At 51.2% G+C, this 15156-nt stretch overlaps 1 protein-coding gene across 12 annotated transcripts in view; it reads right to left on the bottom strand.

Annotated features, from left to right (window-relative positions):
- Nucleotides 1-4: 4 nt before the first annotated feature.
- DLG3 (discs large MAGUK scaffold protein 3) overlaps nucleotides 5-15156 on the bottom strand; it is an 82984-nt gene continuing 67832 nt past the window's right edge. For 2 of the 12 annotated variants that reach the window (XM_054839898.1, XM_054839895.1), the window contains 9 exons: nucleotides 14450-14525; nucleotides 13740-13839; nucleotides 10789-10830; nucleotides 10035-10085; nucleotides 9152-9253; nucleotides 8787-8959; nucleotides 8134-8243; nucleotides 7111-7202; nucleotides 2675-5333 (listed from right to left, as the gene is read on the bottom strand). In XM_054839898.1, coding sequence (XP_054695873.1) covers nucleotides 5227-5333; nucleotides 7111-7202; nucleotides 8134-8243; nucleotides 8787-8959; nucleotides 9152-9253; nucleotides 10035-10085; nucleotides 10789-10830; nucleotides 13740-13839; nucleotides 14450-14525 — 853 coding nt within the window. In that variant the 3' untranslated portion in view covers nucleotides 2675-5226. Of the gene's footprint in view, nucleotides 140-2670; nucleotides 5334-7110; nucleotides 7203-8133; nucleotides 8244-8786; nucleotides 8960-9151; nucleotides 9254-10034; nucleotides 10086-10788; nucleotides 10831-11965; nucleotides 12012-13739; nucleotides 13840-14449; nucleotides 14526-15156 lie in introns of those variants that run through there. The other 10 variants (XM_054839899.1, XM_054839903.1, XM_054839894.1 and 7 more) reach the window with 9 other exon arrangements.

Raw genomic sequence — 15156 nt, 5'->3', positions numbered from 1 at the left:
TGGAGGGTTCCTCCTTGCTTCTGAGAACATAAGTGTATACTCTAGGGCAGTAGTTGACAAACTTCCCCCACCTGTATTTTATGGCCTGTCTTTTTTCCTGATGTGCTGATTTCTTAACTGTTTGGGGAGCAGCAACAGCCTAGAGGAACAAGGGAAATGCAGTGTGACTTGGAGAATGTGTCTAGGGAGAGAGTGCTTTTACCACCCAGCCCCTAGGAATGTGGCTGCAGGGAACCTGCCCAGGAAAAAAAAAGTCCTTGCTGAGAGGATTCTGGGAGGGGAGCAGGGCAGAGAAGATAGAGCCATAGCTGCTGAGTCCTGGAGCCCCTTCTGCCACCTCTTACCCAGAGGCACCTGCAGGAGGAGCACTGGCTCCATTGTGGCTGCACTGAGCATTCTGGAGAGGCAGGAAGCAAGAGGGGCTGGTCTGGCTACTGGCATTTAGAATTGAAGTGATCACAGTAATCAAGATAATTGGAAGAGGGCTGAAGCTCATTAGAGGATTGTGCAGAAGCTTTTGTCAAGTAGTGCACTGGAACTAAGGGAGGAAATACCACTGCCAGCCCTGTAGGTGAGCCAAGTGTGGCCTCAGCAAGGTACTGCTAGTTCCACAGTGCTCCTGTGTGCTTGCACCATTAACATGCTGCACTGACTGACCCATACAATCAATGTTTTTCCTTAGGGTTAAAAAACCCTAAAGTCAAACAACATGATCCTCATTTTGGAGGCAAGGGATATAAATAAACACTAAAGGTCAGGGGGTATCTAAGGATTCTTCAAGGAAAGAGAGGCCTTTAACATGATAACTTTACCTGCTTTGCAGCAGATGCTTTAGTGGAGTGAATCCTGCTGTGACAGCTTGAGGAAAGCAGAGAAGAGCAATCCTTGAAGGTTATGCTGCCAAGCATCATTAGCAAGAAAAGCTGCGTCTAAGACAGCTGTCCAGGTGCCTGTATCTCAGGCACCAATGTGGAGAAAAATTTTGAGAAAACTATTATTCCTTTAAAACCCCTCTTATAGTAGCCTCACAGATTCTGTGCCTCTCTGCTTAACAAGGGCCAAGACAGTTAACCAGAGCTGCAGACAGAAGCATAGACATGTTTCTCTATAGTACAAGCAGCTTATGGTCTAATTTTCTAGAAGTGTCTTAGGGCAGATTAGTTTCATGCCTAGTGCAGGCATCTGTAGCAGGACATCTTGGGAGGGAAAAGAACCACCCCTCTGTACATTTCACAATGAGCAGGACCATTAACAGGACAATGCTCTGCTATTGTAAGGTCCAGAAAGACTTTGCTAAGGTCCTGGTAGGCAGAGCAATTTGTCTTTAGCCAGAAAAATAGCTTGTTAAAAAGCTTCAAAAGGGCAATTTCTTTTTTCCCTTCATACCACCCTCATTCTCTTAGCATGTGGGTTACTCTTCCAGTGGTTGTCTCTACTTTACAGCAGTGGCACGATTTGAGAACGTAACCCCACATTCCTCTCCCCACTGGAACCTTAACGTTTCACTGTCAATCAAGATGACACATCAACTCAAGACACATCATGCATTGTCTAGGCACGAGTGTTTGCAGATCTACATACTGCATCTCAGAGTTACTGCAACTCAGACTTACTGAAACTAACTTTGCGGACTGGATGGAGAAGCCTGGCAGCTACCATGGCAGCCATTAACGGACAACGTTCCTGTGATGCTTAACTTCAACAATTTCATCATTCCAAATCCATCACTATGTAAGGAAACAGTCTGACATTTTGGGAGTGGTAATGCTAACATCAGATCTGCTTAGCAACTGTTTAATCTTACAGTGTTTTATGGACAACTGTTGATCTGATCAGTTAAAGGAGTTTCTAAACTGTATTATTTGTCCAATGAGTTTCATAAACTGTGAACTGTCTGCAAGCTGTATGCTCGTGCTCAGTACAATACCCCCACTCCCCTGAAATCTCACTTTACTTGTGTGCTGTTTGAAAGGAAAAAAAAAATTTCAGGATTTAAAAAACAAAATCCTCTCACCTTTCAATTAGCTCAGCTACATTACAAAGCAGATTCAGGCAGGAATGTATAGTGATACCCCATTAACAACATTTGTCTTCAAGCGAACACTCCTGTTTTCTGCACTTAAAGGTATTAGAAAAAGATACTAGTTGTCTTTACAAATTCTTTCTTCTTTTCTATATAAACAGCATATTAAACTGTAAAAAGATGCTATATATTAGCTGAACTATATAGTTACTTTGCTGTCTTTATATCTGATACAGGAACAATTATGTAGCAGCATATAAACCCTATTATTTGATCTGCACTTGTAAAGCAAACTCCCTACAATTCAAGCCAAGACCCAAAACACATTTATGGTGTCAGGTCACCAGACCAGAGTCAACCTGTTTTGTAACAACCCAACCAAAAGAGCTTTTTGGTGGCCTGGTTACAGCTGTACATAAGGCCACTTCCTTTTTTTTTTTTTTTCTTTTAAATTTCCTTTTTCTTGTTAGGCAAGTTCTCAGGGACCACCTTATACTAAAAAAAGCTTTTTTTTTTTTTTTGTAAACCACTGTCAACACTCAAGTTTGCCATGGCGAGACCATATCAGCAGTTGTTAAGATCAGTGCCAAACAGATCTGGCACACAATGACGGACTCTACAAGAAGGTCTCAAAGACAGAGTTCTTTGCAACTCTCTGTTTATTAAAAATATATGTCTCCTTGGAAGAAACACTGGTAACCAACTAGTGTTGTCATGATCGATTCGATACTGTCAGCTATGTCATGGAGCACATAATCTTTTTCTCCATGTGACTTGATGAGAGGGAAACAGGCTATTGGGGGAAAAAAAAAGGGAAACAAAAGAGGAACATGTGACTAGCATCTTAAGAACTTTGTTTCACTTACTCCACTTCTCCAGGAACCAATGTTTAAAGCAGCCGGAGCAAGACCAGTGGGGCAGGGGCCTAGATGCCAAACGGGAATCCATTGCCAAAGTTCTCTCCTTTAGGTCTCACTGACAGCAGAATCCCTCCTGCCCTCCACTATGCTAGCGGCCGCATCTTTTCTGCGGCGCTGCTTTCTGTCCCAGGAAGCTGGTTGGTCCCTGCAGGTCTCCTTGTGATGCTGGATGAGTAAAGACAGCTTCTCACCCAACAGTACACGTGCAGTCTTACAACAGTTCTCATTCACAATGAAAACCATAGTGTCTGCATGCCATGGACTGACTGACGCACCAATAACCATGACCTTCAGGAAACAGGACCAGCACCCCGTGTGTTCACTTACCCCTCTAAAGTAGAGGGAGGGAGAATGGGCCAGGACTTACCAGCTTGTGCTCATACAGTGACCTCCTTTGTTCAGGTGCTTGGCACCGTTTCTGAGAAACAGCATTTGCCAGTTCTTTGCAAGGTGGGAGCGTTCTTTTACCTGTACTATGAGCACCCAGCAACATAGCTCCTTCTCAAAAACTGTGCAAATTTCCCCTCACTTCACACAAGGATCTGTTCCCACAGAGCCCCATTCAAGTGTGGAAGCCAAAGTGTCCTCAAAGAGACATTTCTCAGCTTAGGGCCAAATGTCTCAGCACCAACAGTTACCTCACTTGAAAACTCCCAATGCACAGCAGATAGGTGCAGCTCTGCATCCCCCTGCCCCACAGGCCTGTGAGCACAGGGCACCCAATTCAGTTTTCTAAGGTGACTTTGAGAGGGAGCAGAGCCAAATTTCAGAAAGAGATTTATGCAGAGATGTCAGAGACAGAACCAGGTGAGGCAGCTGTACATTCATGTGCCAAGCTCAAGTTCCCAGAGTATCGGATGTGGTCCCTGCTGTGCTGGAAGGATGGCTCTGCCCCTGGGAAGGCCACAACCACCATCTGCATGCAGCAGAGCCAGGAATTTGGCATGGAGCAGGGAAGAGAGGGTGGAAGTTGATTTAGAAAAGTGTGAACATCCATCCAAGGCACAGCTAGGGGCTTTTCCTGCCAGTGGCTAATGCAGAAGGGAATGCCAGCGTGCTGCCACAAACTAGAATGGCTCATTTCACCTGCACCCACAGGTATAGGGCCAGCCCAACATCCCAGGTTTTCCACAGCAACACAGGATAGCAAGTACATTTGTTCCATGTGGCTGGTAGAGTATGTCCTCACTAAACATGGCAGATCTAGATTCTATTTACAAAGAGCCAGCTTAAAAATTAAGTTAAAAAAACCCTGGATTTTATACCCATTCAGTTCATTAACGAGAAAAGTGAAATAATGAAGGAAAAAAAAAGCGCCAACACAGCAACACAATATGGTTTTGGTTTAAAATCAGCTTAAAAAAATAGAACCAAGAGGAAACCTCTCATGCAAACACATAAGGTAGTGTGTAAAACAATGTGCAATTTAATGTGTAGTATCATCCATTCTCTTGCTCTCTAGCCTCCTGCTCAGTCTCTGTCTCCCAGCCTCACTTAGATTAGCTGCTGCTCTTTGCTCATTCTGCACAGGCAGTGTACCAGTCTCTGCTCATAGACCCAGGGTGGCTGGCAGGAGGCTGGCCCCGAGGGGAGATGCTTCCAATGCACCTGGTACCGTTTTGAGCTCTTCCTGCCCAAGTGGACTCCCTACGCCCAGTGGTTGGGACAGAGAAACTGAAAGATCCTTGCAACAATACAATACTTTTAAGAGAGGTCCCTCAGGTTTCCTAGTCCACATACATATATATATAATATATATATAATATCTCTCTATATATTATATATAAATTACATATACAGATAAATAAAATTATTTCTGCTGCCTTTCTGTTGCACTGTTCAGAGCTGCTAGACAGTCAGTCACACTTGGACAAATGCCCCTGGAGCTCTGATGCCAGCTCATGTGCTCAGAGTCCATTGTTTCACTTGTTTCTTACGTTAGTCCTTAGCTGCCTCCTCCCATCTTGATTCTTGGTTTAGTTAATAATAATAATAACAATAATAATAATAATAAAAAAAACGACCTTGAATGGATTCTCATCTGTCTCTAATGGAGCAGTGGGAAGGTCCATGCAGGAACAGTGGGAACAGTCACGTGATGGATGAGATGAGTTCATCCCAACAAAAGAAACAGGACTAGAAAACTCAATTTTGCGACGATCTAAAAAAGGGGGCAGGAATAGTTTTCACATCCCCCCCCCCCCCCCCACCTCGGGCAGAGGGCTTGGGTGGGGTGGGACTTCGGAGATCTTCTGCTCACAGGAAAGCAGGTGGGAGACATCTTCAGAGTTTCTCTGGGGATGGGACCCAGATGTAGTGCCCGGACTGGTCCTCAATGATCTGTTTGATTTTGCTGTAAATCTCTTCAAGAGAGTCTCCTTGTACGATGGCTGGAAGAGGACAGAACAAGCAAGACTTTGAGCAGCAGGCAGCACTGTACCTTCCCCTGCCATGAGCTTCAGGAAAGGCCTTTGCTCTGCACCAAAGGGGCTGATGTAGTGCAGCCAACAATTAATGAACAACCCATGTCAAAGGAGCTGTAACAGGTGCATGATGACACAGAGGGTTAGCCCAGCATGTCCAAGGGGATTAGCAAGAGCTGATCCCGTGCTGGCAGAGCTCCTCACATGTGTGACATGCCAGCCAGGTTCTCCACAACTGCTGCTAATCAGCTTTGCCAACTGTGTCACACCACTGCACCAAGGCTATGGGCAGCTGGCCCCGGCACTGCTGCAGTGAATGGGAAGGCCTCATACGGATTAGCTGGTATGCACTGAGCATCTACCCTGAGGTGCTGTATTTGTCCATCCCCTCTGGTTGGCTGCTGAGGGCTCCTCATGTTTGTTGCGTCCTCTGCTGTGCGGTGAGAATCGCAGCACTGTCAGGCTGGAAAAGACCAGCTTATGGCTGTCACTCCCAGCAGTAACTCTCGCCCAAAGACCAGCGACAGTCTTGCTGCTTAGTATGGACACAACATGAAGAAGTTCACTGTGCTTCCTACATCAGGGGAAGATGCACATGGAGGGCCAAAGCTTTCTGGTAATTTCAGCCTGCCTCTGTAGCCCAGCCAGGACCATCCTCCAGCATCTCTGTTCCCTCACTAGACGTTCCTGGCACAGAACTTGCTACAGCGACCATCTCTCTGCCCATTACCCACTTTCAACAATGAGTTTCAACAAAGAGTGTTCCTTCCCCAGGTCAACTTCAAACTCACTGTCCAAGGACACAACTGCATGCTGAGGGTCTGGCAAAACTGCAGTATGTGCTTCCTTTGTGCTTTTCCTGGAAGAGCAGCTGGCAGCTCTAGAACTGCTGACCGGGACAGGAGGCCTGGGGAAAGCTTTTACACTGTTTGTACCCATGCATTTCCTCAGCTGAGATCCATTTTTTGAAAACATTCTGCTTGGGATTTTTCCCAGTAGCTGTTAGGTGGGTAATACAGGGTTTGGCAGGATTATCACTCCTCAACTTTAGGAGAAACAGTTACTGCACTGGAGGAAAGATAGAAGACCAGTTTCTCTGCCTTTTTGCCTGTCCATGGTTATCCAGAATTAAACGTTACAAACATTGGTTCTTTAATGCACAGGGATGTCCGTGTCACAAGCAGCTCATCTCTGCTGGCACAAAGTGCCAGGCATCCCCTGACTGGCTCTTCAGCAAAGACTACTTCGGAAGCCAGCCAAACTTCCAGTTTTTTTCTGGGAGATGTTTTGAAATAACTCAGGATAGTCTACACCATTTAGGTCACTAATTTTTTATCTTTCCTCTTTGAAATGACTCTTTTCTCTTTTTGAAAACACTCCCCTTTCCCCTGTGCAGGGAGTTTTATTTCCTGTAGCCTTGTAGCACCCTGAATCTATGCTACGTTTCCCCTGCCTGCAGATTTTTTCTTTTTTTATTATTATTAAAGTTGGTGATAAGCTTTCACAAACTCAGAAAATCCTGCCTGACAACTTGTCTACTTCTCCAGAGCTGGTTTACTCTTATCCACTGATCTTGAAGCAGTTCCTTTGCAGAGCCCTGCTGGCAAAGTGCCATTTCCTTTTTGCTTCGATGAAGCTGGACTTTTTCCCATGACCCTGCAGTAAGACAGTGCTGGTAGAGAGGACACAGCTGCCAGCTGGAAAAATAAAATAAATCAGATACAAGCCTGTTCAGGACACTCACCTGTAAAATACTCTCCAAACTCTTGCTCAAGTTTCATGGCTTTGTCAAAGACCTTATTGGCCTGTTCGTACGTCTGTCTCCGGTTCATCTCCCTGCCATGTACAAAAAAATAGAAACTTAGCTCTTTCTCTTAGCAACGAACAGATGCAAAAATCCCCCGTGGAACCAACGTGCCTGGGAAGCCTCTGCACACCAGGAAAGGAAGCTCTGCAGGACCCAGCTCTCAAAGGCAGGATCCTGCCCCACACCTCCTTTGATGCCTTGGCACTTCATCTCAACTTCCAACAGTTCTTCCCATAATGGCCCCCCCCCACCATAGCACAGAAGTGGACTCAAATCCAGACCTCTGAATTTGCAAGACCACTGCAGAAGTCTCCCTGCTTTTCCAGAGCCTGTCATCACCCTTCTTGCCTAGGTTGCCTCATCTTCATCAACATCCAAATACACAATTTGACTCCTTCTGGCTTGAGAAAGGGTTTTCCCAGTCCCCTCGGTGCCAGCAGAGTCTCTTCTGATCTCAGAGTCCATCTCTAGCTACCGAATCTCCTCACAGATAATATTCTCTGCTGCTGCTTGGAAGAGTTGCAAGTTCAGCTCTTAAATCCTTTCCACCCTGCGCTCCCTAGGGCCAGGAGCAGCAGGACAAGCAGAAGGTCCTCCTTAGGCACAAAGGAAATGTCTCCTCTCTGCTCCCCAGAGCTGTCCTGGCTCAGCCACTGTCCAGCTGTGATCCACCACTACAGGCTGTCAGCAACTCTCCTGGCTGGATTCAGGGCCCTGGTGAGCAGGTTACATCAGGCACATTAGGGACCATTTTTAGATTTCCCATGGATAATCCTTTTTGGGGCGAATGAAGGGCTTTAAGCTGGAGCAATCCATGGGCCCTGCTCCTCTTAACAAGGGACAAGTTCAGCACCAGCAGCAACCTCCACTGCTTTCTAAAAGGCAAGGGCAGCAGACATACCCCGACGCACCAGAGCTGCTCGCCCTGGAGAGGCACAGAAGATGTGGCATTGCACTTACATGAGAGCTTCAACGGATTTTGGTTTGATGAAAATGGCAATGGGATAAAGTTGTGCTTGTTGCAACCTCTTGATAGCATTGCCAGACACATCCAGGATGCAGTGTTTCCCCTGGAAAGGAGACAATTGGAATCAGACCTACCCACACAGTCTACGCCATGCAGAAAATAGCTTGCTTATACAGATGTGCTTACAAAAGAGAGGAGCCACAGAGATGCAACACCAGTCCTGAGACACAAGCCAAGTCCCAGTGGCCTTATGTTCCTGCCTGCTTAGGGTAGGGCAGCAGCAATGCAAAGTGACGGAATCTTTCTCTGAACACGTGAAACAATTTACAAGCCGTTGGTACACTGCAGTACTCCTGTGGAGGAAATGCCACTGCTTCAAGGAGTGCAGTCAGGCACCTTTGCCCTGTGAGCTCCCAAGCACAAGGCTGGTGCCGCCAGTGCCGGGCTTTCAGGTGGAGTTTGGATGACAGAGGTATGACACCAAGGTGGAGTATTGCGGCTGAGGAAAGCAGCCATGTGGCTTGGCAGGACTCTGGAAGGAGGAGGGGCTTGTTCCATGCTTATTTAATGTGGTTACAGTCCTTTGTTAATAATATGAGAGGAGGGGAACTGTGTCCTGGTCCCAGGAATGCCACCCGACACTCACCCTCTCTGCCACTGCCCGCACTGACTGAATGCTGGTCCCGTAGAGATTGTCGTTGAACTGCCCAGCCTCTATGAACTTGTTGTCCTGGATGTCTTTCTCCATCTGTTCGCGGGATACGACAAAGTGGTAGTCTTGTCCATCCACCTCATTCTCACGCCGAGGCCTGGTAGTGTCTGAAGGAGAGCAGGCATCATGAATGAACTCGGAGTGCTGCACACCAAATCTCCTGGGAGGGAGAAAACCCACCCATGTTCCCAGCTCCCCCCCATGCTGCAGGGGGCGGGGGTCCCTTAGACCCTGCAAGTAGCAGAGCCACTGCTCTCCCCTCCCTCCAGCAAGGGCACCAAGTGCCAGCTGGGACTTACGTGGCACGCAGGAACCAAACTTGTGTGGAAATTCGGAGATGAGGTCATCATTAATTCGGTCCTTTGTTGGCCCCAGAATGATCACTGGCCTCGCATAGTGAACTGTGAACAAGAGCCACAACCTGAGGCTGCAGGCAGCTGACCCTATGGCCACTTTTGGCATCAGCCTGCCCTCTCCCTGCTGGCAGTGTGTGCTCCTGCTCACATGGGCACCCAACGGTGCCTCTTCTGTGCAAGTTTATCTCCTCCTGGTCACATCTCCTTCCCATCTGACTGACACCATCTGATCAGCCCCGGGAAGGTGCTGCAGGTCTCTGGGGTTGCAGATGAGCAAAGCTGCTCCCTTGCTCAGGGCAGGAGCCAGACAACTGAGACAGCTGGGTGAGGATGCCACGGAGGTGGGGGAGTGATGGGAGCCTAAGAGTCTGATCCAGCTTCTGGGAAGGAGAGACCACTGAGGCTGGGACTATTCAGCCTGTGAAAGGATCTGCAGGGATTGAGCATCAAGCAGGGTTAAATGCTGAGGGCTGGGAGGCTGCTCTGCAGCAGTGACCCGGCCTGAGGCAGGGAGGGATAATCCCATCCTCAGCTGGGGACTAAAGCCCAGCTTAATTTTAGCTCTGGATCTCTCCCTTGGTCTTGCAGACCAGGTCACAAGTCTTTTCTGTTGGTTAAAAAGGGGTGATCAAGGCCAGGGAAAGCCCTGTGAGGTGGTGTGCATGCCTGGCACCCCTGCTGCAGGCAACGGACAAGAAGCTCCGTTTGTGTTCGCCTGGCATTGTGCTGATATGGCACAGGATGGCACATTGGTTGCCCTGGCTGTGCAAGGGACACAGGTGCCCATGCTGGAGTGGGCACAGGGCAGCTCAGTGGCAGGACTTACTTTCTTGCCGCGTCACCGGCTCGTACGACAGGATGGTGTCCTCTTGTCCTTCTGCAATAGACCAGGGAGAGGCAAGTAAGTGCTTGCAGCAGCTCTCCAGCTTCTCTGCACCCATAAGGGGCTGGCTCCTGCCCCCACCAGCCTCCCATAGCCCTGGGGACACCTCCAGGCTGCCCTCATCATGCCACCAGCTGACGTGAAGTGTCACGGACATGCAGTTACCAGCCCTTGATCCACATTAATTATTCATGTCCCAGCTCTAGGTCAAGCCTCTTTCCCTCCCCGCTGCTGTGGGCTCAGGGCCCACTGAGACACACCATCCTCAGGATGGGTGGACAGCAGATGTGCTGCAGATATTTAGAGCACTCACTGGGGATAAAGACAGCGTTCACTGCAGCTGGACCCCTGTGCTCTTGTACAGGCTTGGGCTCCAGGAGCCACCTATGCTACAGACCCGGTCTCTGGCCATTGCTTCCCGCAACAGGTACTGAGGATGGGGGACTACCATGGACTGGGAACCTGCTACCTAGCCTTGGAGCGGAGCCCTGCAGCCAGGACAGAGAACAAGGAAGCAGGCAGGCTTGCTCCTGCCCCCCAGCCCCTGCTTCCCTCTTACCCCTGAGGAAAGAACTGGCCGCAGCATCTCAGGACCAGCCTCCAAACAGAACCACCACCGGGACAAGATGGAAGTGCCAAAACATGCACACACACACACACGTGCACAGAGGTAGGAGAGCAGGTGAGATGCACTTACTGGAACTGCTCTCGCTGTCACTGGTGTTTGATGTCACGCCCTCTGCAAAGCAACCAGAGAGACCCCCTTTAGAAGGAACATGGGTGGAAGGCACGGGGGCACCCTGGCTGTCACCCAGCACTACTAGGCCAGGGCAGGGCAGCACTGGCCTCCCAAAAAACCCACACCCCAGCACCCGCTGGGACAAGCCTGTGCCATATGGGCAGGACAGCATCCTTGCCCTTTGCTGGGAAACCAGGAACATGCAGGGGGATGCTTGGCTACCCTAGGAGAAGGCAGGGATGCCAGGAAGGGGCTGCCTGGCAGGCATGGGCAGGCATGTGCAGGCACTGGGCTTCCCAGGCCAAGGGAGGGAAGGTGGAATGCATGGGGAGGAGGGTGCTGGCAGGGGGAGCGGGTGCAGCATGCACATGGGGGGCATGGAACGGCATGGCTCCATGCCAGCACAGGGACTGGGGGGGGCCTACCTCTGGGGAGGGGCTGGGACTCACAGAGACAAGACAGTGACAGGATGGGACAGAGTTTGGGGCTTTGCTTGCTCAGGCTGATCGCAGTGCTGCAACCACCCAACAGGGGCTTGCTGGCCACTGCTTGTGCCCAGTTGGGTTCTGCACTGGTCAGGGGGGCTGCAGAGCTTGGCAGGGGACTCGCAGCCAGGAGGGGCGAGGAGGCGCTTCCGCCATTGTTGTTTTGCAGCTCTGGGTACATGGTGTCCCAGAGGAAGGTGGCAACACTTCAAAACACTGTCACCCGCCCCACTCAGAGGGGACTTGTCACGGTCACAGCCACCTCCCACCAGCACTGGCAATGACTCTGAGTCTCTGAGCACTAAACCAGCAGCCAACCCAGGTAGGAGCATGAGGAAGAAAAGGATGAGGAGGTGCAGCTCACCCCAGGTGCACTGGGCAGCCCTCAGCTGGACACGCTTAGGGCACAGCCAACATCCCCAAGCAATTTTCCCCATCCCCTCCCACGTGCAGCAGCAACATGTCCTCAAGCCCAGCAGCCTCTGCCAGCAGAAGCGGCGTTCCCCAGCAGAAGAGCAGCGCCCGCGGGGCTCCTCCTTCCCCACACCCAGAGAAGCGCAGCTGCCCCAGCTGGAGCCCAGCCATTCCCCAGGCGCCAGCAGGCATGCCAGCCATGGAAAGTGAACAATGTACATCAAAATTCAACTTACTCAGGTTCTTTGCTCCATAATAATCGTCACTTAACCCAGGGAAGTCCTGATTTCACAGACAGCAAGGGGAAGAGAGGGAGAGAAGAGAGTGCGGGAGAGGGCAGTCAGAGGGATGGGGGAGACAGAGCCAGACCAGCATTAGTGACAGGAGTGCAGAACGGCCCAGAGCTGCAACTGCAAGTGAAGTTAAGTATTTTCAGAGCTGACGCCATCAGCCCACTGCCAACGTCTTGCCTTGTGCAGCTGGACACCCCCATTGAGCTCATCCTCTTTGCCAAAGAGTCCTCAAGGGCCACCCTGGGTCTGGGGAGCACAGGGCAGCCATGGCAGCATCTGCTGGCACCAAGTGGTTCTAGCCCCAAGCTGCTAGCAAGCAGGGCCGAGGTGTTTCTCTGTGATGCCTCATGGGTGTACTGGCAGGGTGCAGCAGTTCTGTACTGCCCTGGAACAGCCCAGCCACTCTGGGGGCAGACATGACACAGTCAGCCCTCTAACTCGTAGCAGGGGGGCATGATTTTCCCCACTTATGTGTGTTAGCTGCCCACACTCCAGGGCTTGCACGGGATGTGGAAACACGGGGGAAGGACCTCCACTGCAAGCTGGGATGGACAGTGGCAGAGCATGCGGAGGGTGCTGGCTGCAGGTCTGTGACATAGGCTGATGAAGAGCGCTGCCTGCCCCATTCCCATGCCATATGTCACTGCACTGCAGGGCTGGCCAAGAACAGTGCCCCAGCAAGCCCCCAGCTCCACCACAGAGCTGACTGGAGCCCAGCCACGTCCAGGCACTATAAGAGATACTTGGACACACAGACAACCTTCATCACAAGCCAGAGGCTTGTGCTGGTCGCTAAGCTCACTAGAAGCTGGCATCAGCCTGGCATGGGCAGCAGAGGGATGTGGGCAGCCCAGCATCAACCTCCTGCCTCTGCATCACACCCAGGAGAGCCACCGGAGAGGACGGGATTTGCTTGCTGTGCTGTCAGCAGGGCAGAGACACTGCTCTGCTTTGCCCACCTCCTCTTCCCAAAGGTGTGAGGACTGTGGTTCTCTGTCTGGACACTTGCCGAAGGAGTGGATGCAGTTTAGCATCTGGAAGGAGGCGGGGCTGTGTTCAGCAAGCAGCTCCACTGCCGCCCACATCACGATTTGGGGCAACAAGCTGAATGCCCTGCCTTCACTGGGAGCCCCCGGGTGCTGCATGTGAGAACTGGAACCCCCGCAATGTCTGCAAAACTACCAAAGATGTGCCTCATCACAGGTGGGCGGCTCTTCCACCAGCAAGGGCATAGCTCCCCTGTGCCCACAGGATTCAACCTGTGGGAACGGCTCTCAGATGGGAATACATAGCTGTGAGTCACTTCTAGGGGAGATGAGAAACGCAGCTGGGACCTCCCCAGGCCCTCAGTCCTGATGGGGACAGAAGCTCTGCAGCCCCTCACTTGGGGGGGAGCAGCCCTTGGCAGGCGGAGGGAGCAGAGCCCACAGCAGAGAGGGGAGAGCAGGGGGAGGCAGAGCAGGGTGTCAGGTGGGTGTAAAGCTGGATGAAAGGATGAAGACATTGAACATGAGAGAGAGAAAGAGAGCACCAGCCTGTAGCCACTGCTTTCATTTCAAGCTCTGGTTTCTCCCTAGCTACTGGCACAACTGTGGAGCACAAACCCGAACGTGGGCAGATGCCAGCACCCCAGCTACAGAAATGTGCCAAATCTCTCCCCTCAAGGCAAGGGACCTGAGGGTCACACACTTGCCCTCTCTGGCCAGCTGCTACTTACGTTCCTGTCCGCTGCTCTCCTGGACCAGGTTCTCTTTGCTCTTGTAAAATGGAAACTTTCGAGAGAGGCGGAAACTCTTTTTATGTTTCGTTTTGATCAACTGAAGAACATGGAGATGGAAGGGAGGACAGAAAAAACAATGGTGTTTAATGCACGTGGGAAAAATTAAAATGAAGAGACAATGAGGAGCTGTATCAGGGCAGTTACCCTCAAATGAAATCATGGAGATTACATGAAAACTGTAATGCAGGAAAAAAATTAAGCATGGAAAAAAAACACGTGGCAGGGATGCCGGGAAGCTGATGGGGCAATCAGCAGCTCTGCAGGGGTAGCCACGACGTTCTCCCTTCCTTGTCCACTCGCTAAGTGCTCTGCAGGAGGGGTGAGGGCAGCTACCTGCACCTGCATGAGCTGCCTGCAATCAGCTCCCAGCCATAGGTTGCAGTGGGATGGGCTCTGCTCCCCCGCCACTCCAACCAGAGGTCCTTCCCCAGAACTTTTGCACCATCCTGGGTTCCTCTGCTAACCCCCTGCACAGTCACAGAGAATTCATACCGAGCAGGTGCGGGCCTGGGGCAGGTCCAGTTGCGCTGCTCTTTGCTTTGGGATTGCTCCAGCCACACCACTGGGAGCTCTGGCTGCTGGGACTCATCCTGCCCCCACTAGCTACCAGCTCCAAGCACCCCACTGAGCCCCAGCTCAGCACTTACCCTGTTGGACTCAATCATGCCAGTCCTGGCGTGGAACTTCACTGTTTTCAACCGCGCTCTCTCCTTCTTTTCCACCCTGATCAGAGGTTAAAGGGGAGAAAGAGCCGCTAGTCCTGTTGCATGCACCCTCCGTTCCACCAACATGGCTCCCCAGGCTGCTCCGTGCACCCTTGGGTGGTGGCCCTGTTGGCAAAGGGCAGCTCCTTCCCAGAGAGGGATGGAGGTGGAGCTGCCTGCCTGGGGTCTGGCCGAGGCCAGTGTCTGCAGGAGCAGCAGAGGAGACAAGCCAGCCTTCCTGGCAGGGGAGGGATGGAGGACAGAGATGGGGCTGGCTCCACTGACCTGAAGGCAGTAGCAGCCAGCTCCTCTGCTCTCTGTGCCTTCCCATCTCATGGGACCTGGCTCATAGAGCTAAGCAGGTTGTCAAGAGGACACAAAGAGCAGCCCACAGTCACTGCTGTGACTCTGCTCTCACTTAAGAGCCCCAGACTGGCTCTCCATCCCCACGGGGACAACAGAGGGGGCTGAGCACTCCCGGGCTCACCTGGAGTCTCACCCAACTTTAGAGAATATCTCCTAGGGAGACCTGCACACAGCCCCAGCTTGCAGCTGTGGTGCCCTTCATGCTGCACAGCCACAGAGGGGCAGGTGGGCTGGGACCACAAGGAGATCCCATCCTGAGCAGACCCCAAAGGCTGCAAGGCTCA

This window comes from Grus americana, chromosome 12 (genome assembly GCF_028858705.1).
Source record: "Grus americana isolate bGruAme1 chromosome 12, bGruAme1.mat, whole genome shotgun sequence".
NCBI classification, from domain to species: Eukaryota; Metazoa; Chordata; class Aves; order Gruiformes; family Gruidae; genus Grus; species Grus americana.
Note: the sequence above shows the minus strand (reverse complement) of the source record. Positions and strands in the feature narration are given on the sequence as shown.